This window comes from Mustela putorius, unplaced genomic scaffold (genome assembly GCF_011764305.1).
Source record: "Mustela putorius furo isolate JIRA1106 unplaced genomic scaffold, ASM1176430v1.1 tig00000224_pilon_pilon_pilon, whole genome shotgun sequence".
NCBI lineage: Eukaryota > Metazoa > Chordata > Mammalia > Carnivora > Mustelidae > Mustela > Mustela putorius.
The window spans coordinates 24,573,487-24,600,903 of NW_025421321.1; the positions used below are offsets into that span (position 1 = coordinate 24,573,487).

Genomic DNA, 27,417 nt, shown 5'->3' on the forward strand with positions numbered 1-27,417 from the left:
CGTTAAGACATGCCCAGGGTTCAGTGTGAGGCACGACTGGCCTCCCAGTGATTTGGAAGGACCCCTGCCAGCCTGCTCCAGAGACCTCAGCCTCTGCAGCATTTCCAAGTCCCCTTCCTCTTGTCCCTCCAAGGGCATTCCTTATTTGGATTGTGGATGAGCAGGATGAGGTTGTCCCTACACCTCATTCTTCACCTCTACCATAGTTGAAGGGCTTTACGGCAACATGAATTTTGGTTTCATTTCAGCCTAAGCAAAACTCTCGTTAGGGGGGAAGGGGGATAAAGAAGCAATACCGCAATCCAGCTATTTATAGTGGTCTGAGAGGTTGTGGAAGAGGCACCTGTGGTGAATGTCAACCCAGTTCCTATCCGCAAGGGTGGTGCCAAAAGCGGCCCCCAAAGATGCTCTCTGATGGCCTGTGGGAGGGCACGGTCTCCGGCTGGCGGTGCCTCCAGCGGCTGGCACGGAGTGCCCTTGTGGTCACCCTGCCAGCCGCTCCCTGCCGAGTGGAAACACACCCGCCCGACCAGGAGCAGGCTAGCGCTCAGAAGACTAAGTGGACTGGCCACCCCGGTGTGGGAGTGCTGAGGCGCCTGCTGACTGCTCTGAAAGGCTTGGAAGTAACCCATAGAATGCAGGACCCCTGGGCCTTTGTCGCCACGGGAGCTGTTCCGATCCCTGGCTCTCCTGCACACTAGAAAGGGCTCTCCTACTCAAGTGGACTGATAAAACCTTGTCAGTAGGAACATAAGAGATAGCGTCAAGTTGCCGAAAGTCCTTACATTCAGCACACTTGGGCTGTCAAAAGAGTCAAGCCAAACAAAAAACAATAAGCCATTTTTAAAAAGCAGATCTTTAATTGGTGGCAAGATCCCTGGTTTGTCTTTAGAAATTGAAATCATGATGCCCAGTACATCCCCTGAGCTCGACTCTGGAGCGCTTGGTAGGATTGCTTTTGGTCACTTGACAGGACGATGACGTCCAGCCATGCAAGATGAATGTCTGGTCTGCTTTTTCAGTGTGTTTGTATGGCGGTGTCTGTAAATGCCAGAAACCTCTTTCTTGCTGCTGCTGCTGCTTCCCCCCACCCTGCCCAGCCACCACGGAGGCACTTCAGGGCCCCTCTGTGCCGCCAGCTGCTGGCCCAGGCCCACCGCACTGCAGGCCACACGAGTGTCACGCGCCAGCAAAGCGGGGTGACAGCTCCATCCTCTGCGAAACTGTGACGCTAAGGTCAGTTCTCACATGAGAGGAGTCCTTGCCTCTGTTCCTGAGACAACGTACTAACCACACTGACAAAAAATTCTGATAATGTAGCCCGCTGACCAAATTCAAAGCCTCAGTTAACCCTAACCAATATGTAGCTTTTAATTTGCACCAAAACTTTTACAAAAGATGTTTTGCTATTGTTTCTATATACTTTAAAAATATTCATTTTTACCAATGAGTTGAATAAGACAGCTTCAGTTAGGTGCACCTAAGCACTAGAACTATTGATAGCCTCAGTTCTCCACGTTTAGCTTTCAAAACCAAATGAGCCATGTATAAACAAGTTGAGAAACTTAATTTTTTAATGTTTCATTTGCAGAGTTTTATATCCATTAAGTGCCTTTGAAAGTTACCAGTTGTGTGGGCTGCTGTCTCACCTCCCACAATTTTTCTCCTTTCTACATATGGTGCTAAAACTTCAAAACTGAGGAGGGCTACAGGACCCTAACAGATTCCTGGTCTGTCACCCATGTCATGTGTTTATGTCCCGGCTTCCTAAATGCAAGACATCAGTTACCTGCTTGGGAAAGAGTGGCGGGTGAGCAGCAAAGAAATTAATTCTGGAGGGAGGGGGTAGAAATGGGTTTTCACCGTTTAGTGCCAAACCTACAAAATCCAAACAGAAGTAAAATACACAGCTACCACAAAACAGAGCGGGAGGGTGGGGGAAAAAAATCTCAAGTGGATCTGGAAGGATGAGCCCTTAGTCCTAAAATGGCAATAAATGAGGTGACCCAAGGCTGCATTGGGTCTACCACCCCCACAGTGAGGCTGACTTGACCCCATGGATTTGTTCATGTGAGCTATATAGGTCAAGTCCACATAAAAAGAAAGAAAAAAATCTCTGCTGAACAAATTCCTAAACCCAAACAATATTTGGTTAAGATTATAAAACAAAATAAGCTATCTTAAGAGTTCCTCAGAGCTAGCTGGATGACAGAAAATATGACCTGAACAATACTAACCAGAAGACCCCTACCTGGCCTCAGTCATACTTCACTCTTGGCTCACCGCTGACCCCAGGAAGGGCAGGCCGCACACACCGCGAGGAAGGCTGGTGAGTGACTGGGGACTCCGAGCACACATACACGGATTAGTCTTTCCCATCGGTGAAGCCAAATTCTGGGGCTTGAGTTCCTGGCTATTTGCAGTTACCAGTTTAGAGAAAGGTGAAATGAAGCATTTTCAATTAAATAGACTAACATTTACCCCAGAAGTGCTTCCGCATTCTAAGTGGATTAGATCACTCACGAAGCTATTTTTATATGCCCAGTTATAAATGCCTTACATTAATCTCCTGAGAGGCTGCTGGGTCCCCAGTTTGAGCCCCTGTGCAGTCCTGACTGTTTTCTGTAACCATGTGACTGGTGATGCTGAGTGATGGCCATGTCTGCCTCTACTGTACCACTGACCTTTCATAATAATCAGCCCTTGCATTGAAATAACCATGTGGAAGAATAAATTGATCAATGAGGATATGTACAACTATATTTAAAGAGCAATAGTGTCTATGTCAAGAAACTTCGTAAAGCTTATTTGTAAGCATTTCTATGGTATGATTTTATGTATGTTCATAAATCCTGCACTGTGTTCTACTATATGTTAAAATATTGGTGCATGAATTTATTTTCAATTAGCAAAGTACAAGAAATATATCATTTGAAAACATGTTGGTTACGTGTCCGATAAATGGGATCATGTAAACACAGCTGGCGCACACGTGGGCAGGCTTCCTGAGTGCGGTCCCCTCTCCCCAGCTGAACCCAAGGCACCTCGGTGTTTCCTCTGAAGCTGCTGCCATTTCACGGAACCAAAATACCCAACATCCTTTAAGTCTATAAGCTTTATTGATACTTTGCTTTTACAGTTCACAAGGCATTCCACAGATTCAGTACAGCTTAAACCACAAATGTATAAATCTTCATTTTATAATTTTTTGCATAACAAGTTTTGATATTTGCAAACAACGTTTTTGGAAGCATTAGATTCAGTCCGGAGATTCCGAGTTTATCACAAAATGAACTACAGGAAGTCTGTGCGGTGAAGTTTACTATGTGCATGGCATTGCTTCATGTTGAAAACAGATGGTAGTGCTCCTAGAAATGGATTTTCTGTTTCTAGCTTATGTGCTTTGGAACTATACACATGTAACTGGGGACTCTCTGAGATACCGCGCACTGTGCGGCAGCCGGAGGGGAGGGTCTAAGCTTTGTGAAACACTATATATAGATATATATATAATCTATATTTACTTATATTGGCAATTAATATAACAGTAAAATTCACAATACACCTAGAACATACCAGGAAGGCAAGCTTTTTCACTCTTGCTTTAGTGGTATGATCTCGTCTAAACGTTTCATTTCAGAAAATCTGCATCAATCTACACAGACCATACACAGTGCACAAACTGTGAGAAGGATTATTTTTTTCAGCTCCACTTTCTCTGCGACCCCCCCCCCCAAAAAACAACAGCAAGACTACCTGCCACAGAGTGTAACATACAGCTTTCTCAGATCTTTTTTTATTCACCAGTGCCTCAATAGGAAAAACAAATATTACGGTTTAATTAATTCCATACATAGCAGCTTACAATACTTAAGATGATGAACACATGGCAGTCAAGACAGGTAATTTTTCCTCAGACACCGCATTGCTAAAAATAAAGATCTGTGAAGCTGCAATGTCCAGGTTTCCTTCTTCCCTGACCCTCCCCCATGTAATCAAATGAACATCCCCTTTCAAACCCCTAGTGTTTATGATCTCTGGCTTTTTCATTCAGCTTTGCGTTTCAATCCAGGGATTTTTGCTTGGATTCTACAAGTGAAAAAGGTAGGAAAAAAGGTCAATGGAAATATTTTTAAGTATTTAACAGTGCTGTGCTTCAAGAACTACTTGTATATTATAGTGCTCAGCTTCTACAAGGACTGTCAAACTGTAAGCTGTATTTTTGCCACCTTGCCCCCTGAATTAGACTTTAAAAAGCCTTAAATACAACACAGAGCAAACACAGCAATGATCTGAACATAGACAAAAATCCTTTGGCAACGCTGTTGCACTTTTTAGTTATGATTAAGATTTGCTACTGACTAGGCCTATAAGATGAATTCTCCAAGTCCAGCACACTTTATTCTTAGTGGGAAAAAAAAAAAGTGGATTTTAAATACTTACTTAGCCATAGCATCTTTAACACTCTTATTTGCAAGTCCTAGATAATGATCTATCTGCGCCTGCAAGAGAGGTGGAAAGGAGTTACTAGAAAATTAACATTGCTAAAGAATCTTATTAACCATTACTATATTCAGCAAATTAAAGGCTTAATAAAGGCTTCAGACACCACCTTTTTCATTTTTATAAGGCTTTGGAAACTGGTACTGATAGATTTGTTTAGGTAATACAGTAGGGCTTGAATTCCGAAATCTACAGTTAAGAAATTACCTGATGCCGTTCATAAATAACAGGAACGCTGAAGAGTGAAATTAGAGCTGAAAAAGAAAATACACAACCTTTAAAACAGAGTGGTATGATTTAGGGAAGAAAAACTGAAAAGCCATCTAACAGGCAGCGTTCCTAATGAATGGTTAAAGACCCAAGCTTCTCCTGGAGGCTCCTGCTGGTGGGGAGCCACACTAGAGGAATGGAGGCACGAACAATTCTTAGCTGGAAATCAAGTCCCACAGACCTTATAAAATACAGGTATCCCATGTTAGTCTAATTTAGGGCTGCACCATCAGGTGAGGCTAGCCCCCATCTGGTTTATCACTGTTGACTGAAGCATTCTTTAGGAATTAAAGTAGCAATTAAATCTACAATATCAGTATCAGCAATTTATTTAAAGACCTCAAACATCTTCCCTACGATGTAAGCATTTTCTCCACCAAAGTGTCTCTAAGCTCCTGCACACAATCTTCCCTTATTGTGCAGCTTTTTGTTCAAATCGTGTTGTCAACTTACCCAAAATCAGTAGTGTCAGACCATTGAACAAGGCACCAACATAGGTAAATACCCACATCAATGCTGCAAACTGTAGGAAAATAACATTAGCCTGTTAAAAACAATTCACACAAAGCTGAAGCTTTCAAATAGAAGCATCCCACCTAAATGCCAACCTGCCAGAAGCAAAAATAGTTGGAGACTTGGTTTCAAAGGGAGACTCACCAGTCTTCATTTGAAATTTCAGAATCCTAATTAATATAGATTTGATTCATTTTCTCTTGTTTTCCCTGAGACCAGATATGCCAAAGGTATACCTTACCTCTTCAGCACTGCTATAGCATTTAGGTTTTAAATGGGAAGCCTGAAAAGGTATGAGAACTCACAATTAAGCCTGATTTTAAAGCACTAACAAGTATTTCAAGATCTACAGGAGATGAACAATTTGGACATTGAAATCTCAGCTGAATCTGCAACAATGAGGCAGGGAATACTTGTGATCAGAGACAAGGGGTTTCAGGTACCAGAGATACCACCTCTAATATTTTATTAAGGATCAGAGGCATTGTCTGCTCAGTGATCAATGTTTCAACAGTTAACCCTGGAAATGAGGATGCCTCAAAGTTGTATACCTGTTAATAAAACTGACCATTAATATTAGCCACTGCCTTCTGTATTTATTTAATGAACACCAATATAGTTACCATATTAGTGCCAGGCACTGTTTTAAATGCTTTACAAATACTAACTCATTTATTCCTCTTAACTTGGTGAGGTAGGCACTGGAATTACCACAGCAGACCCAGACCCTACCCGAGGTCTGCTTTCACTGTCCCCTCCAGAGGCAGGGAACTAACCAAACTCTCCTACTTCAGTAGTCATGGTCTTAAAAATCTATTTTTTAAATCATCAAAGGAAGCAGGGAAAGGCTGTTCTAAAAAGGGATTTCATTTTAACAAGTCCTTTATTTCCTCTGCATACCTTATTCAGGAAAGGCTGGACAAGAACATTTCAGAGTTTTCTTCTGGTTTTAAAATTTGGTTGACCTCATACAGTACAGACTTGACCTGTTCGAAGCAGTTCTTGGAAGACTTAAAGTCAGTCTGGATTTTATTATTCTTAATCAGTAATTGCCTTGCTTTCTATTAAAGGCCTTCATGTGTCTGGCATTAGCTCTGCCCTAATTAGCAGGTGACAATACAGTGCCACCGTCTACACTTAGTCAGGCACATACAACACGGTATAAATGAAGAAGAGCCTGGAGTGGAGTCAGTAGCTCCATCTCCTAAAGCAGGGATCAGCAAACCTTTCCTATCAAGACAGTAAGATAATAACCATGTTCGGTTTTACGGGTCACAAATGGTCTCTCACATATCCTTGGAATGTTATCTCTGAAAATTTTTTTGAATATTATCCTTCAAAAAATTTAAAAACCATTCTTAGCTCCCAGGCTATACCAAATAGGCCATGAGCCAGGCAGTAGTTTGCAGACCCTTGAACTACAGCATTTGTTCCTCCATATAGTCATTCATTGAACAAAATCCGTCTGTGAGCAGAGTACCAAGCAGAACTTCAAACTCTACTAGGCACATTTACTTCAGGTTAGGAACACACTTTGGACTCCTCCACCACAACTGTCAGTTCTACAAATAGCAACCTCTCATTACCCCTACAACTGAAGGTAACTAATGTTAAAGTGACCAAATGTCAAGCACTCCTAACACCTGTCAGCTGAAAATCAAAAATTAAATACTGCCCTGGTCTCAGCAACTGCCATGGTAGAAAGGCTGGACGCATGACTCCAGTTAGCAAGCCCTCTTCCTTCTCAGAGTTTTACAGACTCCAATTGCAGAAGCTAATTATAACTTCTGCGCTTCAGCCCATTGACTAAAGAACATTTTCATGTTTTCATCCATCACCATCCACAAGTCTAAAGAGAAAAGCAACAACCTTACACATTTTAGAGGAAATTGCTTTAGCAATAAGGATACCTTTGTCATGACAGATTTTAGATACACACACAAGCTACAAAGAAGCCCTAATTTGGTCATTAAGTCTCCCACTAGACCAAACTCCAAATTCACAAGCAGAGAAGCCCAAGACTTCACATCTAGCCCATCTAACGGGCTCAAATGTCACTAGACTTGCCTCTTGGGGGACATTCTGCCTAAAAGCCACACTGCCCAAAGGCAAAGAAAGGAACAGAGGAAACACTAAATGTGGGACTAGGCAGGTGTCATAAATGCATGAAGGAGCCTAAGGACTGAGGCAAAGAGATAGAAGTACTTCTCCCTCTCATGGAAGCACGTACAACCCAGCTCCACAGACTGTTGCCATGCAAGTATTCCAGGCCAATGCTGCCAAAATTTCTGATTCAGAGAGAAACCAGAAATTCACATTTTTATGTGTTATCACAGAATTTTTAAATACTGCAATCTGGAGAAAATTTAACACTTCAGGGACCCAAAACAAAAATGCTAGGTAAGGTTTTCTACAGAACACAGCATGAGAAGAGAAAGGAATGGTAGTTAAGGACATGTACCTAGCAATTGCACAATTACTAGAACTGTTATGTAATAAAAGCAACATTTTTTTTTTTTTTGGCAAATATATTAGGTCACTGAATCTCATCACAATGCCATAAGTACTATTATTATCCCTATAGAAGAGCAAACCAAGACCCAGAAAAATTAAGCAAGCTGCCAGAGCAGAGGTCGCAGTGATCTCGGGTTCATCTGACTCCAGAATCTATCTGCTCTGCTGCAAGTAAGATCACCTACAGAGAAACCATTATTGGTGGGAATTTCTCACGAATGGCCATACTATCATACAGAGGCAAAGAATAGGCCCATAAACACTTTAAAGAAACAAAACAGGCAACTTTCATTTTGGACCTACAAATTCTATGCCAGGCCACGGCAACTTTCTGTGACATTCCAGCCGGTGCATATAGGAACACGGAGATCAGAAACCATCTCTCTCTGGGCAGTATCGAGAGGAGGGAAAAGAACCAAAACACAATGAAGGTCTAATAAATACTTCCAAGAGAGCAAGTGCCATGTCTTATCGGCCTTCTGTCCGGGGGATAGGGAATCAAACTTGACTGTGTATCAAATACCTCATTAAAAAGCTCTGTAGCTGTGGCGCCTGGGTGGCTCAGTGGATTAAAGCCTCTGCCTTCGGCTCAGGTCATGATCCCAGAGTCGTGGGATCAAGCCCCACATTGGGCTCTCTGCTCAGCAGGGAGCCTGCTTCCCTCTCGAGCCTGCTTCCCTCTCTCTCTCTACCTACTTGCCATCTCTGTCAAATAAATAAATAAAATTTTTTTAAAAAGGCTCTGTAGCTTTTTATTAGATGATATCTCAACAACTGGGGGCGACATTTATAAGGAAATTGGAGTCAGGATGCGTAACAGAATTTCAGAAATTACTCTGGCAATTCTGACATTTTCAAACTTTTCCTGCATTTTTAAACTGAAAAATCTTTGCTTTTTTTGGAAATCTTCAGCCTTATTCATTAGTATTGCTTTGATTGCCTACATTTTCCCTAGCCCATTTCCCTTCTAATTTTTCTGCAAGCTGAAAAGCGCCAAAACTGTCAAAATTGTATGCTAATAACCACACAAGAGCCTAGGGGCTAGATTTTAATGTTCTTCTGGGTCAGCTATTTCTGGAGTTCAGACCTTTTTATGGCTCACTTTCAGATTTAAGATTGTATTCTGGAGCATTAGAATTGCCAAATGTACAGGCAACTATTACTAGCAATTTTTTTTAACTTTATTTTCTTCTTTAAAGATTTTATTTATTTATTTACTTATTTGAGAGAGTGAGCAAGCACACAAACACAAGCGGGGGAGCAGCAGAGGGAGAGGGAGAAAACAGGCTTCCCACTGAGCAGGGAGCCTGATGTGGAACTTGATCTCAGGACCCTAAGATCATGACCTGAACCCAAGGCAGATGCTTAACTAACTGAGCTACCCAGGCATCCCTCACTAGCAATTTTCATATAACTGTAACATGTATTTTCCCTGAAAGTCACAGAACTACAGTCATACAGAATCCAGGCTTTATCACCCAAAGCTGTATTACAGAGAAATAAGAACCTCTATCTAAAACACCTGGTCTTGTTATCTGATAAATAAAATTACTAGATTTTTTTTCTTGAGATCTGAGGTTTCAAAAGGCAGGCTCCCTCTAATCAAACTTGGAGCCTTATTCAAGCAGCTCCAAAGCTGAGCCCTGCAGGGACTGTCATAGGCCTTTCTTTTCCAGTGAAGTGGTGGTGAGTGGGAGGTGGGAGTAGGAGTTGGGGGAAAAAACTATAGCCTGGGCTTTATAGCTTAATGCCACAACTTTTAAGAATAGTCACTCTTCTGGCAGTATCCCCAGAAAAATTAAATCACAATTTTAGGAGAAGGGACCCCCCCCCCCAACTTCCTTCTCTTTCCCCCCGCAGAGTTATCAGGTGGTTCTAGTGTGCAGCCAAGACAGAGACAGCCAACACACTGTTTTAAAATAAAGCCTATCAAAGATCCCCTACACAGAAGATCAATCACAGAAACAATTAAACATTAACTAAGGGTTAGTTTTCTGGTACTCATGGGTATTACTTATAACAAGGTTAACCGATAACACTGGGTTAAAGTTATCCTGCCTCTTTCTGACCTCTCAGAGGCTAATAAAGTATACCAGACTCTCCAAGAAAAGGCTATATACATGGCTTTTGCAACTTAATTTTACTAGAGGACATTCCTCCTTTCCTTTCCTTTCCTTCATTCTCCTGCCCACACCTGAGCTCTGGCACTCAGTGGAACAAAACCACTTTAAGAGAACCTTTAAAACAAATCCTGAGGATTGGCTAAAACATTTGGCTGACGTGAAATTCACAGTAGTGTCTGAAATAAATTCTACTAAATGGAATTAGAAATACTTTGTTAGTGATTTTGCCCATAACATTTCACTAAAATCAATCCTTTGGGAAATGTATCATTGCTCCATCTGTGGACACGTGAAATCTTTTCCAGGGCTTAGAAGCTTGTAGTTAACTGCAAAGGAGCAAAACAAATGGAACTCTTACACAAGAATTTAAAAGGAGAAATCTGCAAAATATGTCTTATTCATCCAAGTCAACCACTAAAGGAGACTTAGGCCAGATACAGTGATAACCACTATAGCACAACAGATCTTTTTCAGCAGGCCTGATGCCTCAGGAACCTTGGAGTTTGGTTATATATTTATTTTTTAAAATCACATTTAATTATGTGATTTTTTTAAAAGCCACTGTCAAAAAAATAAGTAATGAGCAAGAAAGTTTCACACGCTAAGAATAGTGACTCTAAAATTTTCACTTTCTGAGCAAGAAGTTTTCAAATAGAAGGAATGGTAACTGTGACCCAGAATCTAGAAACATAGCTTATATAAATGTGAGAGTTCAAATTTATGAAGATTGCAAGTTATAGAGAAACCGCTTTCAAATTTCTGTTTAAATGCTATTATTTTAAATATACCACAGAGCTGGATATCATGTGTATTTTCTACACTTAAAAACTCATGAGACTTCACTGCATTTTCTTTGAATTTAGGGTGGTATTCATTTTCCTAATGATGCATCATATAAAATCAAAGTAATTCCAGCTAGAAGCTGGTTCCTGTAAGTTTTTAAAAACTCAGTGTTATTTAAGAAATTCATCTGGAAACTGGAAACAGCAGGTAGCAAACTTTCAACAGATTGAGTCTCTAAATACATGGAAATAAATCATTCTGATATTAGGGCAAATAAATTTGTTCTTTACATTGAAAAAGTGAAGAAAAAAAAAGAATGAACTGAAAAAAAATTGTTTTCCTTAAGGAAAGATAATCTACCACTCTACTGGCTACGGTGGCTAAGAGGCAAAAAGTAATAGAGCTAGAAGGAAATCATTTTCTTAAAAAAAAAAACACACACACACACACACAACAAAACACTGAATATACAAAAACTGTGGATGAATAAGAGTGGTAAATGCTTTCTATAGAAAGGTAATACTAAGTCATTTTTATAAAGAGTCAAAAGAGTGTTAGGGTTTTTGTTAGCTTTTTTCAATGAGACATTTTACCCAAGTACCCTGTGTTTCTGTAATACCCTTATTCATTGGAAACATATGGAATCTATACTACCCACACACAATGACATTAAGATTTAATTTTAATTAAAGGGGTCAATTTTTTATTTGAATTTTAAATTTTAAAGGGGGGTCCAAAGGTAAAAAGAAAAAGTTTATTGACATTGGAGGTACCCTAGGTACCCAGGACAAGAAACAAAACAAGAAAAGGTCTAACTAAAGTCCCCAAGCAACAGAACCTTCCTTATCAAGGAAGACTCTTTGTATATATTATCCGAATGTGCAACTGAATTACCAAGGGCTTCATACCATCACCACTACACAGGGAGGAAAAGACATAGCCTGCCTTATTTTTTTGCTTCAACATATTTTGAGACTTAAATACCAAGTTCCTTCTGTGTGTTAATATGCTGAAGAACCTGTTACATGCCTGGAGCCTTGGGTTTGCCAAAAACACTACTTAAGCATTCAAGTAAGTTTTCTTTTCAAAAGTACTGCTAATCCATAAGGAGACAAAGTAGTAAAATACAATTCTAATACAAGCCTTTTTTCCTCAATATTAAGAAAAAAGAACATTTCCCAAAAAATAAGAAAATTTCAAAAAAATAAGAGTGCTTCAGGAAGTAAATCTGCCTCGTGTACCACATCTGTTACTCAAAAGTCACATATATAAAAGCCACTCAAGGCAAAAATTTATCAAATTCTGTTTTTCTCACTTCTGCTACTTTCATCATTAATAACATCTGCTTTAAAAAAAATCCCTGAGCATCTAAGGTAATTTTCAAAAGAAATTAAAAATTGAGATTTAAGAGCAAAATGTAATTCATCTTAGGGAAAAGTATTTTATCCATAAAATTTCCTCCTTTTTTTCAAGTATCTGTGCAAAACAGATTTAAAGGGTATTTATTTAGTATTTAATCATGCCTTCTCTAACATTTTCACGCTGCTCTAGCCTTTGCCAAGTATTTCCACACATAACTATGTACACAGAGGACTGTATATAGAGGATGATAAAATCAAAAAGAACAAAGTTTTCTTTTGAAAGACATGTAGATACTAAAACTGGAAACTAAACTAAACTAAAAGCTGGAAAAACTGGAACAAATCATTCCCAGATCAATTTGTTTTATTTTTAAACAGATTTCTTCAAGAACACCTCTTCTCTCAAGAAGAGTATTACAGACATACTGAGCAGCCTTCATTACACTGTGCAAACATGTAGTATGACTTCTGCCTTGTATCTGTTGCAATTTTTATTAAGTCTATAAAAATAATGACTCTCTCCCTTTATCAAGCTTCATGATGATTTTGTTTGAGGTCTTCCCCAACCCAGCAATTTTTACTGCTAAATTCAGAGATGGCCCTTTGTTGTTTGAAGCTCTATCGCTATTTACTGTGTCTTCTCAACCAATTCCCACCCACAAACTTTTCGTCTTAAACTGTACTAGCACCTTCTTGATGATTTTTCACACATGGTCTATCCCAGCTGTCAAGCTATAATATAGCAAACATCACTTCAGTGAATAGGGACCGGGTTCGTCTAGCACCCATATGTACAAGGTTCTATTTCATTTACTCCAAAGTATTCTCATTTGTTCCCTTTGAAACTAACAAACCAAAACATCCCAAATAATATAGCTTTGATCATTTATTTACACACTGACATCAGATAATTTCAAAGCACTACTACAGGATATCACTAAATGCAAGCACTCTATACAAAAAAGATAAATTAAGTAATAAAAGGAAACTAAAACCTTTTCAAGATTTTACGTGTTTGAGAGAGACAGTGTGTGCATGCAAGCATGAGGGCAGGCAGAGGGAGAGGAAGAAGCAGGCTCCCCACTAAGCAGGGAGCCTGATGAGGGGCTCAATCCCAGGACCCTGGGATCATAACCTGAGCCCAAGGCAGATGCTTAACTGACTGAGCTACACAGGAACCCCCTAAATTATTTTCCATCAATGTTATTTATAAGTAACTGAGAGTCTGGGTTGTAAGCTGAGAGAAGGATACAGCTGAAAATAATATCCATTTATTGGTTTATTAAGGCTAAAATGCTTGTTAAAAGCATTGAATATTTAAATGTATTCTGACCAGTTCAGAAATTGCTTCACGGAGTCTAAAGGCCCAATCATCATATTGCTAGGATATCCCTCTTTTGCATGATAAATTGCAAACTAGCACCTAGCTCTCGTGAAAGAAAAACTAAATACTACCATGGTACATTTCTACCCAGGTGTAGACTGGAAATAAGTCTGTCTTACGCAGAGTCACAGGCTATAACACAAAAAACACAAATGTTTTATGTCAAGAACTAAAGTCCCAGTGCTTGGAGCTCATGTTAGAAGTTGGTTTAGTATTTGCTTTGAGTCAGTGAGCTTTGGGTAAATTTCCTGGCAAGGTGAGACCCTAACAGCTGCTATAGCAAGATTCAAAAACTGAAGAAAGACTTCCAATAATTACCAACTGAATATTAGTTGAGGTGTTTCCAAGTATTAAAGTTTTTCCAGAACAAACATTCCAAGAAAGAGTCTAAGATATGAAATAGCTTATGTGAGTATATAAATCAAACATAAGCCAAGAAATTTACTGCCAGACTCTAAAAGGGCAAACAAATTAAATTACATCTGGTATCAACTCTATTAGGTAATCTTTATTCCTACAGTGAAAATTCCCTTTAATTTTCTCACTTTTTCTTTTTTGTTGCACTTTTTAAAAATTTAGTTTTTAATTTTAATTCCAGTATAGTTAGCATACAGTATTACATTAGTTTCAGGTGTACAATACAGTTTCAACAATTCTATATATTACTCAATGCTCATCGTGATAAGTATATAATCTTCTCACTTCTAATCTTTGTGATCTCCAAAAGTATAAATTTATAACTTATTTTCCTTTAGAAAGGAATAGTACTTTCCTCCATTTTAAATATTTGATGGGATTCTGATTTCTGACTTCTAAGTTTACATTAGTTCGATTTCACTACATCTCTGTCACTTCCTTTCCTATAGAAAAGTAAAATTTTTCACTCCATTATTTGATATTAAATTCCGGGTATATCAAAAATGAAAAGCAAATAAACTTACCTTCAGAGAATCAACTAAATCATCAACTAAAAAGAGGCGTCTGAGTTCCTTTATCGTGCAGTTCACATGACCAAGAGCAGAATTACTGTATTTCTGAACCAACTCCTCAGATATGGCGACTTCAGATTCCAAATATGCCCTGGAAAACGAAATACATCTTAACTGTCACTGGTCACAGTGATTGTCCCTGGATGTCTCTCATTCAGCAATTACGTATCTGTAAAAGAAGTCATTAATATTTTACTATAAAAACCTACTATTTCCTAATTAGGTACAATGTAAAAATTCACCAACCCATGCATATTTCACTGACATGCACAGGGTCAGCTGATGAACACAGAAAAAAATCCTTCAAAGTCAGACTGATCTGGGCGTGACTCTTAAGCTCTGTCACTTCACTTGTCTGTGTAACTTCGCAAAGTTACTGTCCTGAGGATTCAGTGAGTTCAATGCTTAATACAGGCAGACGCAGAGAAGCACTCAACAAATGGTAGTTACTACTATGGGTTTGGGTTTTTTCTTCAAGCTGACTTTATGCTGTCTCATTAGATCTTCCTAACAAAGATCCCATTCCCCAAATACTACACTCTCTCAGCCTAACTTTTCAGGGGAAACTGCCCAATATGTCAAGGTCCAGATTGTGAAATGGCTACCAAAAGTATGATGCTAACGGTAGTAAAACGTAATAGTTACTGTCCATGAAGATGCCTTAATCTATACTAAGAGAGGTGGAATCGTCCTATTTAAGAAAACAACTGTAATGAAGAAGTCATTTGCAGGAATGCAAGGAACTGCTTCATTGTTATTGTTCAAAGAAGCCATTTTATCTTGGTGGAGTAGAACCAACTCAGAAATACTAAGCATTCTTTCCTATCGCTGGACGTAGCTCCTTAAAACCCAGTCCCTCTTCATCATTCCCCAACGTTGGTGGACACTCGGTTACTCATAATGGAAAGAACAGTCCTCTCGTAAGTCCCTGTCCCATAGCTGACTTTTGTAATATGCCCCAAATATGCCTCTTTGTTTTTACTCACTGTGCTGTCTCTCTAGTATAAGTGTACATTATTTAAAAACTGGAATGTTCTGTCTCCAAACCAACCGCTAATCTGTCTGCATCCTAATCCACTCCTTCAGCCAATGCCAAATTCATTTTACTTAAGCTATCCTAGATAGTGCTACTTAGACTGAACTCAGGTAGGAGTCAGAAGACCTGCTACTATCTCTCTGTGTAACCTTGCAAAGTCATTTGACTTCTCGGGCTCATGGTTCCCACTCCCTAAAATTAGAGAAATTTCTTAAATCTCTTGCGGCTCAAACATTCTGTGATTCTAAGGTTCCAACTTTTCAACCAGAGCCCTATTCAATCTTTCCAACCTGTTTTCTCACCACTCACTATGCTGGCAGGCAAATATGCGCCATTCATCAAACATTTTTTAATCTTACTGCTTTTGTTCATCATACTGTTTTCCTGATCCACAATGCTCTCTTCTCACACCTAGTAATAGCATAGCCACTCAGTTAGCCCATCTCAAATTCCACCCACACATGAAGCCTCTTTGGCTCTTTCTTCCCTAAGACCCTCTTATCCAATTCTAATAATGCTCTCTTTTGTAGTATTATTATAGCACTGACCATATCCAGCCCTGGAATATGGACATGTATATACTTGTTTATTTTTCCTGTGAAAGTGTAAACTTTTAGTTAAAGACCAGGAATATATCCTTCCTATGATGGCACAGCACTCAGACGATTATTATTGATTAACCAGCACATATCAAGTTGTTATTATCAAGTTAAAAATGATCAAAGAGTCACATCTACCCTTAAATCAGCAATAGTTTATTTGTGCAGCTTTGGGAAACACCGAACAGAAGCTGAAGTAACTTTAAGTTGGTATTCCGTTTCTTTGTACCACTGCTTTTATTCCTGCTGAAGACAAGATGCGAGGCCAGCAGGCACAAAGCTGGCACTCTCCATCAAGGAAATCCTGGGGATATTTACATTCATTCAATGGGCATGTATGTGTTATTAATGCAAGGCCAGCACTGCCATCACTCTTTTCCAGTGACCGGAGGTATTACACACAGACTGCACGGTACCACCATTAGTGTGGTACTTGGAAAAACTGTCCAACAGGATTTAACTGGCATGTCGGCTGAATTCAGGACTGTAAAAAAAGGCCTCTGAATGAAGAATAAAGTGTTTCTCAAGAAATAAGAATTAAGAAAATCACTAGATTTCTTTTCCCTAAAATCCTCTTTAAAATAAAAGATGTCTAAAATTTATGGTGTAGATAATTTAGAAGTTTTGGCTTGACAATATTTTTAAATACTTCAATTTATCTAATTAAAAATCATATTCCTCTATTATTTTTGGCATGCTACAGCTCTGCCATTTTGAAGTTGCAATCTCAAGTTACTGAACTTTAAGTATGTTTCCCTCTTTTGGAATGGAATAATACCATCTGTCTCGCTGAGTTATTATGAAAATTAAGTATGTACATAAAAGACCAAAGACATAAGAGCATTCACAAAAGCCGGTCTCTTCCCCAAACCTATATAGCATCATTAATATGAAGAGAGCACTAGAGCAAGACAAGCAAAATAATTTAGTAAGATCTCTTCTTGTAAAGTCTGAAAATCAGTTTACATTTACCCATTAATATCAACTAGATAATGTTCTTGGTAATTACACACTCATTCATGCCCACATAGATACCTGCCTTACCAAAAGAGAAAAAAATGATGTCTATATACAAAACAATTAGAACAATTAGAGAATATCTCAAAGCCATACTTACTGCAATAGGAAATGAACCCTCAGATCATCTGGACCGAGTGTTAAGGAAACCTTCAAAAAGTTACATCTTGAAATCAGAACTAAATAAGAAGTGTAATAGATTAGTTCATCTGAGAAGCTAAAAGGCAGTATGAATGGAAATAAAACCCTAGAAGGGGTGAATGAGAGACAAGATAAAGATATTTGGACTTGATCTTGTAGTGAACAGGAAGCCCAAATACCTAAAAATATAATTAAAGTATTATCTGAGGAAAAGCGGATACCACGTATAAAAGTTGAAGTAAACCAAGGTAACCAGAACCCCAAGTGAACAAGTAGACAAACTTTTTCTGTAAAGAGCGAAGAGTTAAATATTTTAGGCTTTGAAGTCCATATATAGTCTCTGTCACAACTGTCTAACTCTGCTATTACAACATGATGAAAACAGCTAAATGACTGAGTATGCCTGTGTTCTAATAAGACTTTATTTACAAAAGCAGGAAGCAGACTGAATTTGGTCCCTGGCTTTATGGGCTTGCGGTCTTCACTGAGGAAGCAGGAGAAAACAATACAACTTAGTTACCTTCTTTACCCGAGATGGAAATAAAGACATCAAAATTGGGAGTCTGAAAATGGGGACAGTAGTGGTGTTACTGATAGAAACTGACAAGTTTGAGAAAACAAAACAAAACAAAAAACAAAAAAAAAACGTTCATTTACAGACATGGTTAAGTTAGTGGTTGTCAGGGGCTGGGTGGGAAATAAGTACCAGTGGGTAGAAAATTTCTTTTTTAAAAATTTTGAGAAAATCTGGAGTTAGATGGTTATGACTATACAATTCTGAGAACATACTAAAAACCACTGAATTTTGTAATACATGAATCGTATTTCAATTTTTTGAAACTGGGGGGAAATACATGCTGAGTCTGAAGTTAGGGCAGAAGACCCAAACGAAGGTATGTCCCATTACCAATCAGATACATGATATGAGCATGTACTCATAAGTCAGGGCAGAAGATGATAGTTTGGAGACAAGGAGTGGCTCATCAAAGGATAACAAGAGGATACAAAAGTATGCCTTAGGGAATAAGAACAGAAAATTAGGCAGAGAAGGAAGGGCAAGAGGACACATAGGCATGACAAGATAACATTACAGAAAAACATGCATATGCCAGTGGTAAGAAAGGTATTTCAAATATCAGCACGAAAAGGAAGCAATAAAGAAAACAGAACTTTCACCAATCCTAACCATGTTAAAAAGATATAGTTCCCATTAAAGTAAAATTAGATAATCAAATACCTAGTTCTAATAAATATTACTGGCACATAGTAAAGTTAGGCTAATGACACACAAATCCAGTATTTTCCCAAGAGCCCATGAAATGACATTTACTCAAAAATCTCAAAAGCAGATGCTTTTGGTATGGCCTTTTAGTAATAATCTACAATTATCCTTAAGCAGTAAAAAATGCACGCCGGTAACTCTACAGAATGAAGTCTTAATACTAATCCTGTTTATAGTGTTGCCAAGGTGTGCCTTGTTTTCCAGACATCTCACCTGAATGGGTGGCCTTCATCTGATTTCTGGATAGCTTGGATCACACCCTTATATATCCTAAAGCTGATAGTCACAGAGAGCAGGGCCAAGACAATGTAGGCAGTTACGCTCACAATGCTGAATACTGTCAGTGAAAGCAGCAGGAATAAGCTGGCACCAAACACTACTCCAGTCTTCTTAATGTCTCTCCAGTAGAGGAGGTCAACAACTAAAAATTAAAGAAGAAGAAATCTGAAATTAGAACATTATTTTATCCATTTGAATTTGGCACATTTATACTTGCTCCACCTACAAAAACAAAAAGGTCTCTAAAAGCAAAACCAAAACCTAAATTGTTAAGAAAGATTAACTTTGTAAGCTGCACTTTAAACCCATTCGAAGTAGAAATTAGAATCATACCTCCATCTATTTACCATTAATTTTCCTCATGCAAATCTGTTTCCTTCCTGTCCAAATCACTCTTGCTATACAAGATCATTCAATCTTCTCAAGCCCAGTATAGCAGACTTCTAATCCAAAACAAGTTTTTAAAAATATTATCTTGAGAGCTTTCAACTTTGTTCATTGCATAATATAAATACAAATAATGGAAAAAATCTTAACACACTTACTAAAATGATACCAATGATGTAAAAATATATTTGCAGAAAAATCACTAGTTCAAGAAGTTAATAAAACTATGAAAAGCTACACATAGGAGTTCTATGACTCTGCTTTTAAGAGATCTCTTTGAGAAACATAATGAAACTGTAACCTAACCTGGCTATTATCATTAAAACAAAAATTGCCTACAACACCAAAGACAAAGGAAAACATGCTTTAGAATACCTGAAAAGCTACTTCTCTTGAGAGCAGATAAATACAATGCCATAAAAATGTAGATGTCAAATAAAAAAAGAAAAACTCAATGTGTTACACTGTTATATAATGTTTATTAATAGTAAGGAGTCAGACAAATCCAAACTTAGCAAATTTGTTCTTGGCCTATGGTCACAGAGCCATAGTGGGGATCAAATAATCATAGGCCTGCGGTCTTAAAGTCGGGTTATGTACAACACACAAAGATTTCTGCAGTGTGCCAGAGGGTTCCTGAATTCACAGGCTAAACATAATTTGTCTCTCTCTGGACTGTGAACAACTAGGGGATGGGGGGGTGTTTAATAGTCTTATAGTAACATAAGTATGGGCATATTCTTGAGTACAGTCTTAAATACCTGTTAATTTTTAAAAGATAAAGAAGGTAACAAAAAACACATTTCCAAAGGTTGCTTTGGTTCTCTAAGGTATGTGATTTTCTTTTACCATTAGGGGTACTTCTGTGGGGGAAAACTATGTATGTGAAATGTAAAATGTTAGATGTCATTATGAAGCCCTCAATTCCTGTTAGTATTTATCATGAGTGCTAATTAAGACATTTTAAATCTAGTCACAGTGTCTGAAACATAGCAGGGGATCAACATTTATTATGTTTAGGAAACACTCTGTTATCCTCTGATTTGATTTAAATGCTACTAATTTAACATTGTATGATTTACAGCTTTGTGTTCAACCTTTGATTTTAATTCTTTATTCACATTTTCTCCCACCTCAAGCTTGTTCCAACCCTGCCTAAAACATCTACCTTAGTTTTGTTCTATTCAACTAGTTTCTACTATTATACAAATATAGTAGCACAACTGAGAAATAACCAGAACTTGAAGCAGTGTATCTATGGCTATAAAAATGACATCATAAATAATGTCATACTGAATAAAGAGACAGCAAGCGATGCTAATAGATTTGTGACATTCAGCAAACATTTATTGAACTGATACTGTTCATGGAACTCAACCTAGTAGAATTAATTAAAAACCTGAAAATGGGGATGTGGACTTTTCTTTAAGACCCTGTCCAACTCTAAAACACTACAATTCTAGGAAGACAGTAAGATATATAAAAACAATGACAAAAAAATTATAAAATCACTGCTGCACCATCATTACAATTGAGAAAAAGGAAAAAATGGAGGACATTTTAAAGACTGCGAAAAAGACAGAAGTTGAGCTGGGTCCTAAAGAATGGGTAGATCTAGAAAATGTAAAGATGTAGGCCTCATAAGTCTCTGCTAGCAATGGTTCTCATGATTAATGTAGTTTTGTTTTCTTAAACAGGGTACCTGGGAGTGTGGGGGAGGCAATGATGAAGACTGCTCTTAGTAACATAATTTTTCCCTGTGGGCTCCCCTGTGCCCCGAACAAAGCACTTAGATTCTGGTGTTGGATCACCTACACTCAACAACTCGCTCCATAACTTACCAACTATGTGACCTCAAGCAAGTCACCAAATCTCTCTGTACCTCAGCTTCTGTATCTATAGAATGTGTACACAATAGGAATGATCCTAATGAGATATTGTGACGATTAAGAGAGAAAATGAATTAACAAAATGTTTCATTAATAAGATAGTGAATATATAGTACACAGCATTTAACAAATTCCTAATAAATGTCCAGGCTGTTATTTATTGTTGTTATTATGAACACCATTACAATCACTATTACCATTCTTATTAAGGTATTAAATATAAAGAAAGTTTCAACCTCATGATTAACCTGCAAGTTAATAAATCATATTGCTATTATAATCATGTTGCTTTAGAAGACACATGGAAAAGGATTTTCAAACTTATCTAAGATTTCACTAACAGAACAAAAAGCTGATAACCTAGAAGAATCAGCAAGTAAAATACACCTCAAATTTTTACATGAACGAAATGCTGCCTTATAAAAATGTATGGTTCTCAAAGTGCTCCAAAACATTTATTAACCTTCAAAATCACTATTGGTAATAAGTTAAAATAAATGCAGCTATCTTCACTATTCTTTACCATCAGTAAAAATCCTTCAATCAGACCTGATTATAAAAGAAATGACTTCAGGCTTGAGATATACAACATAAAAATGACTAACCTAAGAGTTACTGTCTGGACAGTTTTAATGACTTGATAAGAATTATTTATAATTGGTGTATGATTTCTATATAGCTATGGTAGAAGAAATTACCAGTGGCTGGGATTCAAGAGACCCACAAGGCTAGTACTGTCTCTGCAACTGTACAACTCTGGATGAGGCTCCCAGCTTCTCTGGACCTTAGTTTTATCATCAGTAACCAGGGCGTTAAATAAATAATTTTTCTTTCACCTTGAGAAATGAACATACAGTCACTACAAAGATACACAATCAGCCCTGCATTCAAATTCCCAATCAGTGGATCTGTAGTAATGAGATTTTATTGCTGTATTATCTGTGCCAAGGATAAATTTTAAAATATCCTTCCTTTTTAATTCTAGATTTTTTTGAGGGGAGAAAGACTTAGACATACCAGTCTTCTGAAATGAAACTTAATAAAAAAGGCTTTCTTTTACTGTCAAACATTAGTAAAACTTTAGGGAAACAAGATCTCATATTCCTATAATTTTTCAAGCAATTACAAACTTTTTCATTATGGCCACAGTATGCTAGAAGTTAAAAAAAAGACTGAGAAGCTACACACTTTTAAGCTGGACAGATGTTTCAGAAATCTTTTCCAGGTTGCCGATCTATAGTTTCCACACCTCCCTTTATTTCCTGAGCCAATATTTATCAGGCACTTACACTGTGCCAAGTACTATTTATAGACTACATAACATTATCTCTTTCAATTATTAAAACCCTAAAGGCCAGCTTTCAGACAAGAAAGTGAGAACCAGCTCTTCTATGACTGGACTCAGATCACTTAATTAGTAAGTGATAGAGCACGGATTTCGACACAGGCTTCTTATTGATAAAACTCATATGCCCCATGTATGATGTCAAACTAAGATTCAGCACATAAATATGCTTAATAAGTGTCACACATATGCATGCATAATGAATAGGCAGTGTTGGCAGGTAATCACCATATGTGAGATGAATCCCAAAGGCCAAGAAAGTCAAGGTCAAACTAACAAGAAGGTTAATGAATGAGACACAAATTTTAATGTGACTACTTAACCCACAGTTAAATCCAAAAAGGAAGAAAGAACTCTATTCCAATATAACTGAAGCTATTTTCCCATAGATGAAAACTATAATTAATTAGACTGTGAAAAAAATCTTTTAAAAGCCATGTGAATCTAATTAAGTAAAATTAGAAAATATCTCCATGCAAAAGAACACTATGCAGCCAGCAAGGATAGTGATGTAGACCTCTATTACCCAAGAAACATGTCCATATTGATAAATAAAAACAAAATGTTACAAAAAGATTCATACAGTAAAATTTTAAAACCTTAGATAACCATGAAGTCTGAAAGGATATCTAGTAAACACAATTTGTACTGGAGTATTAGGGTAATAGATGAGTTTAACTTGCTTCTTTCTTTCTATGCCATGTGAAATTGCCTCTCGCCCTCCCTTGTGGCAAACATGAATTATTATACTTTCATTATTATTATACTTTTATTATACTTAAAAAAAAAAATTCCCCCTTCTCCATTCCTGTTCATTACTGCTAAAGAACCTTATGAGTGTGGTTTTCCCAATAGGTTTTCCTATGGGGAGGAGGATATAATGTATGCTAGCTTAAGAAATATTTAGATCCAGGTGATAGTTAAAATTTTAACAGTATATAACCAAGTTGGTAACTCTGGTGCTTTGGGTTGGACCAGCTCAATTTCCCCAAAGTTGATGATATGGGAATATCCATGTATAAAGTCCAGTAGTATTCAGTGATTACGGCCTAAAATAAATTTAACTGCATGAGGATACAGTAAACCCAAACCTAATACTTTCTTTCCTCCTATCATATGAGTCCTAAGAATTAAGGTCTTTTCAATAAACGGAAGAGCTCAGAAAATCCTATATGTAAACTACACATATTACATAAACATATGCAAAAGCTATATAGGAATACTCAAAACAGGTATCTTCAAAGCCATGTTGAAACACGCCATATGGGGCGCCCGGGTGGCTCAGTGGGTTGGAGCTTCTGCCTTCAGCTCAGATCATGATCCCAGGGTCCTGGGATCGAGCCCCGCATCGGGCTCTCTGCTCAGCAGGGAGCCTGCTTCCTCCTCTCTCTCTGCCTGCCTCTCTGCCTACTTGTGATCTCTGTCAAATAAATAAATAAAATCTTTTTTAAAAGAAAGAAAGAAAGAAAGACGCCATAGAATGGCTCTGGTAGAGCCACAGACCTTAAAGCCCTGAGGAGGAACAAGGGGAACAAGAGCCACGAGAGAGAAGACAACTATGTAATGGAAGTCATACATAAGACAAAATTAATGTATGCCAGAACAGGAAGGTCTGAGAGGCAATCTACATTTACCAAAGTCACTGTGCAAAATATAGAAGGATTTCAGTATTTTTGTGTAAAGAAATTTAAAAGATTGTTAATGAAGCTGTAAGGATAAAAAAATATTACATTATAAAAATATAAGGAAACACGGTTGCCACCTTAATTGATAGTCTCCAGTATTTTTGTCTCTCAGATTCCTTAAATTGATTTTAATGAAGAAATATTGGAAGATTCCAGAATTGTTAATTCTCAATCAGAGGGGAGTAGTTATTAACTTTTAACAAAATGCTGAGAAATATATTCAAATGCTATTGCTTCTAATATTCATCAAGAGACTTTATATCCATTATTAATTTAGATGTTCAATCCTGCTACCAAAATCAGGCAAAGACATGGCAAGAAAACCACAAACCAATATCCCTTATTAATATAGACACAAAATACTAGCAAACTGGATACAGCAACACATAAAAAGCATTATACACCATGGCCAAGTGGTATTTATCTCAGAAATGCAAAGTTGGGGCGCCTGGGTGGCTCAGTTGGTTAAGTGACTGCCTTCAGCTCAGGTCATGATCCTGGAGTCCCGGGATCGAGTCCCACATCATCTCCCAGCTCCATGGGGAGTCTGCTTCTCCCTCTGACCTTCTCCACTCTCGTGCTCTCTCTCAAGTAAATAAAAATAAAATCTTTAAGAAATGCAAAATTGGCTCAACATATGAAAACCATTCAATATAGCACACCATATTAACAGAATTAAGGTCAAAAACTGCATGAGCATCATAATAGTTACAGAAAAAGGATCTGACAAAAATCCAACACCCCTTCATTACAAAAACTCTCAACAAACTAGTAACAGAAAGAATGTCTTCAGCCAGATGAAGGGTATACAAAAAACCCACAGCTAACATCATACTTAATGGTGAAAGACTGAAAGCTTTCTGCTTAAGACCAGGAACAAGACTGAGATACCCGCTCTTTCCACTGATCAACACTGTCCTGGAGGTATGAGGTAGAGCAATTTTAAGACAACAAAAAGAAATAAAAGACATCCTGACTATAATAACCTATCTCTACTTGTAGATAACATGATCTTATATATATAAAATTCCAAGGAATCCACAAAATAGTTACTAGAATAAACAAGTCCAGAAAGGATGCAGGACAGAAGATTAAATTAATATATAAAAATTAACTGTATTTCTATAAAAGCAATGAGTAATCTGAAAATGAATTAATAACTTCACTTACAATAACATCAAAAAGAATACTTAAAAACAAAGTGAAAAAACCCCCAAGACTTAGAACTAAAAGCCACAAAATATTGTTGAAAGAAATTAAAGAAGACTTAAATAAATGGAAAAGACATCTCAAGTTTATGAATTAGAAGGCATTATTATTAAGATGGTAATACTCCTCAAACTGGTCTAGGTACAATACAATCGCTATCAAAAGCCTACCTGCTGTTAACAGAAATTGACAAGCCAATTTTAGACTGTACTGAAAAACACAAAGTATCCAGAATAGCCGAAACAATCTTGAAAAGAATCACAAACATGGAGAATTCACACTTCCTTTTTCCAAAACCTACAAAGCTACAGTAATCCAGTCAGTGTGGTAGTTGCACCATGATGGACAACAGATCAATGGATCAATGGAATAAAATTAATAGTACAGAAATAAACACATTCATAATCAGCTAATTTCAACAAGAGTGTCAAGACAATTCAGTGGGAGAAATTTTTCACAAACAGTGCTGGAACAAGGGTATATATGCAGTATATAACTGTAAAAAAAAAAAAAGTTGTTGGACTCCTACCTTCCACCATACACAAAAACTAACTCAAAATGAATCACAGACCTGAAAAGCTTAAACTATAAAACCCTTAGAAGAAAAAAAACAGGTGCACATCTTCATGACTTTAGATCAGGCAGTAGTTTCTTTGATATGACACCACAAGCACATCCAGTAAGAGAAAAAGATTAGACCTCATCAAAAATGAAAAATTTTGTGCTTCAAAAAACACTAAGAAGAAACATTAAGAAATGTTAAATAGTTAATGTTTAAAAATGTTAAAAAACATTAAGAAAACATTAAGAAGACATGGGCGCCTGGGTGGCTCAGTGGGTTGAGCCTCTGCCTTCAGCTCAGGTCCTGGGATGGAGCCTTGCATCAGGCTCTCTGCTCAGCAGGGAGCCTGCTTCCTCCTCTCTAGCTGCCTGCCTTTCTGCCTACTTGTGATCTCTCTCTCTCTGTCAAATAAATAAATAAAATCTTTAAAAAAAAATTAAGACAGCCCACGGAATGGGAGAAAATATTCACAAATCAAATATCTGATAAGAGACTTGCATTCACATTATATAAAAAACACTTAACAACAATAAAACACAAATAAGGTAATTAAAAATGGGCAAAGAATTTGAATAGACATTTCTTCAAAGAATGTATACAAATGACCAATAAGCAATGAAAAGATGCTCATCATCTTTAGTTATTAGAGAAATATAAACCAAAACGATAATCAGATAACACTTCAGACCCACTAGAATAGCTAATATTAAAAAGATGGACAACAAGTGTCGGCAGGAAGTGAAAAGATTAGGACCCTCTTACACTGCTGATGGAAATACAAAATTCAGCCACTGTGAAAAACAGTATGGCAATTCCTCAGAAAGTTAACAGAGATTTATCACACAACATAGCAATTCTACTCTTAGGAATTTCTAGCCAAAAGACTAGAAAAAAACCTGTGTTCATACAAAAACTTATGTTCATAGCTGCATTATCCATAACAAACAAAAAAGAGGAAACAACCACAATTCAAAAGTTGATGAATGGATAAACAAAATACAGTTTATCCATTCCATACAATGAAATATCACTGGTCCATAAAAAGGAATGAACCACCAATACATGCTACGACATGGATAAACCTTGAAAACATGACGTTAAGTGAAAGAAGCCAGACACAAAAGATCACACATTGTATGATCCTCCCTATATGTGATGTCTAAGAATAGGTGACTCTACAAGAGACAGAAAATAGATTAGTGGTTGTCACGGGCTGAGAGGGGTAGAGATGAGGAGTGATTGCTAATGGGTATGGGGTTTCGGGGGGGGGGGATGGATGAAAATGTCCTGGAATTAGATAATGATGATGGCAGCATAATTTTATGAATATACTAAAAATCAATGAATTATGCACCTAAAAAAATTTAAAGTAAACTAAAAATAATTCTTGTTTTAACATGTTTCTCTACTAGGTTGTAAACCCTACAAGAGGCATGTTGCCTTATTATCTACCATATCCCCAGATAAACTTTCAATAAATATTACTGACTGCTTAGAATGAATGCATACTTTATGCCAGTTTGAGGCATGTACTAATTCTTATTCA

The 27,417-nt window shown here is 37.4% G+C and overlaps 2 protein-coding genes across 13 annotated transcripts in view; one reads left to right on the plus strand and one right to left on the minus strand.

Annotated features, from left to right (window-relative positions):
• Positions 1-27,417, plus strand: part of EML6 (EMAP like 6) — a 311,304-nt gene that overhangs the window by 276,682 nt on the left and 7,205 nt on the right. For 7 of the 9 annotated variants that reach the window (XM_045077840.1, XM_045077842.1, XM_045077843.1 and 4 more), the window contains one exon: positions 1,023-3,747. In XM_045077840.1, the coding sequence (XP_044933775.1) occupies positions 1,023-1,047 (25 nt within the window). In that variant the 3' untranslated portion in view covers positions 1,048-3,747. Of the gene's footprint in view, positions 1-1,022; positions 3,748-27,417 lie in introns of those variants that run through there. The other 2 variants (XR_006606024.1, XR_006606025.1) reach the window with 2 other exon arrangements.
• The window catches only part of RTN4 (reticulon 4), a 72,498-nt gene continuing 48,181 nt past the window's right edge, over positions 3,101-27,417 (minus strand). For all 4 annotated transcript variants that reach the window (XM_004775671.3, XM_004775672.3, XM_004775673.3 and 1 more), the window contains 6 exons: positions 18,729-18,936; positions 14,393-14,531; positions 5,227-5,296; positions 4,711-4,757; positions 4,444-4,502; positions 3,101-4,089 (listed from right to left, as the gene is read on the minus strand). In XM_004775671.3, the coding sequence (XP_004775728.1) occupies positions 4,047-4,089; positions 4,444-4,502; positions 4,711-4,757; positions 5,227-5,296; positions 14,393-14,531; positions 18,729-18,936 (566 nt within the window). In that variant the 3' untranslated portion in view covers positions 3,101-4,046. The remainder of the gene's footprint in view (positions 4,090-4,443; positions 4,503-4,710; positions 4,758-5,226; positions 5,297-14,392; positions 14,532-18,728; positions 18,937-27,417) is intronic.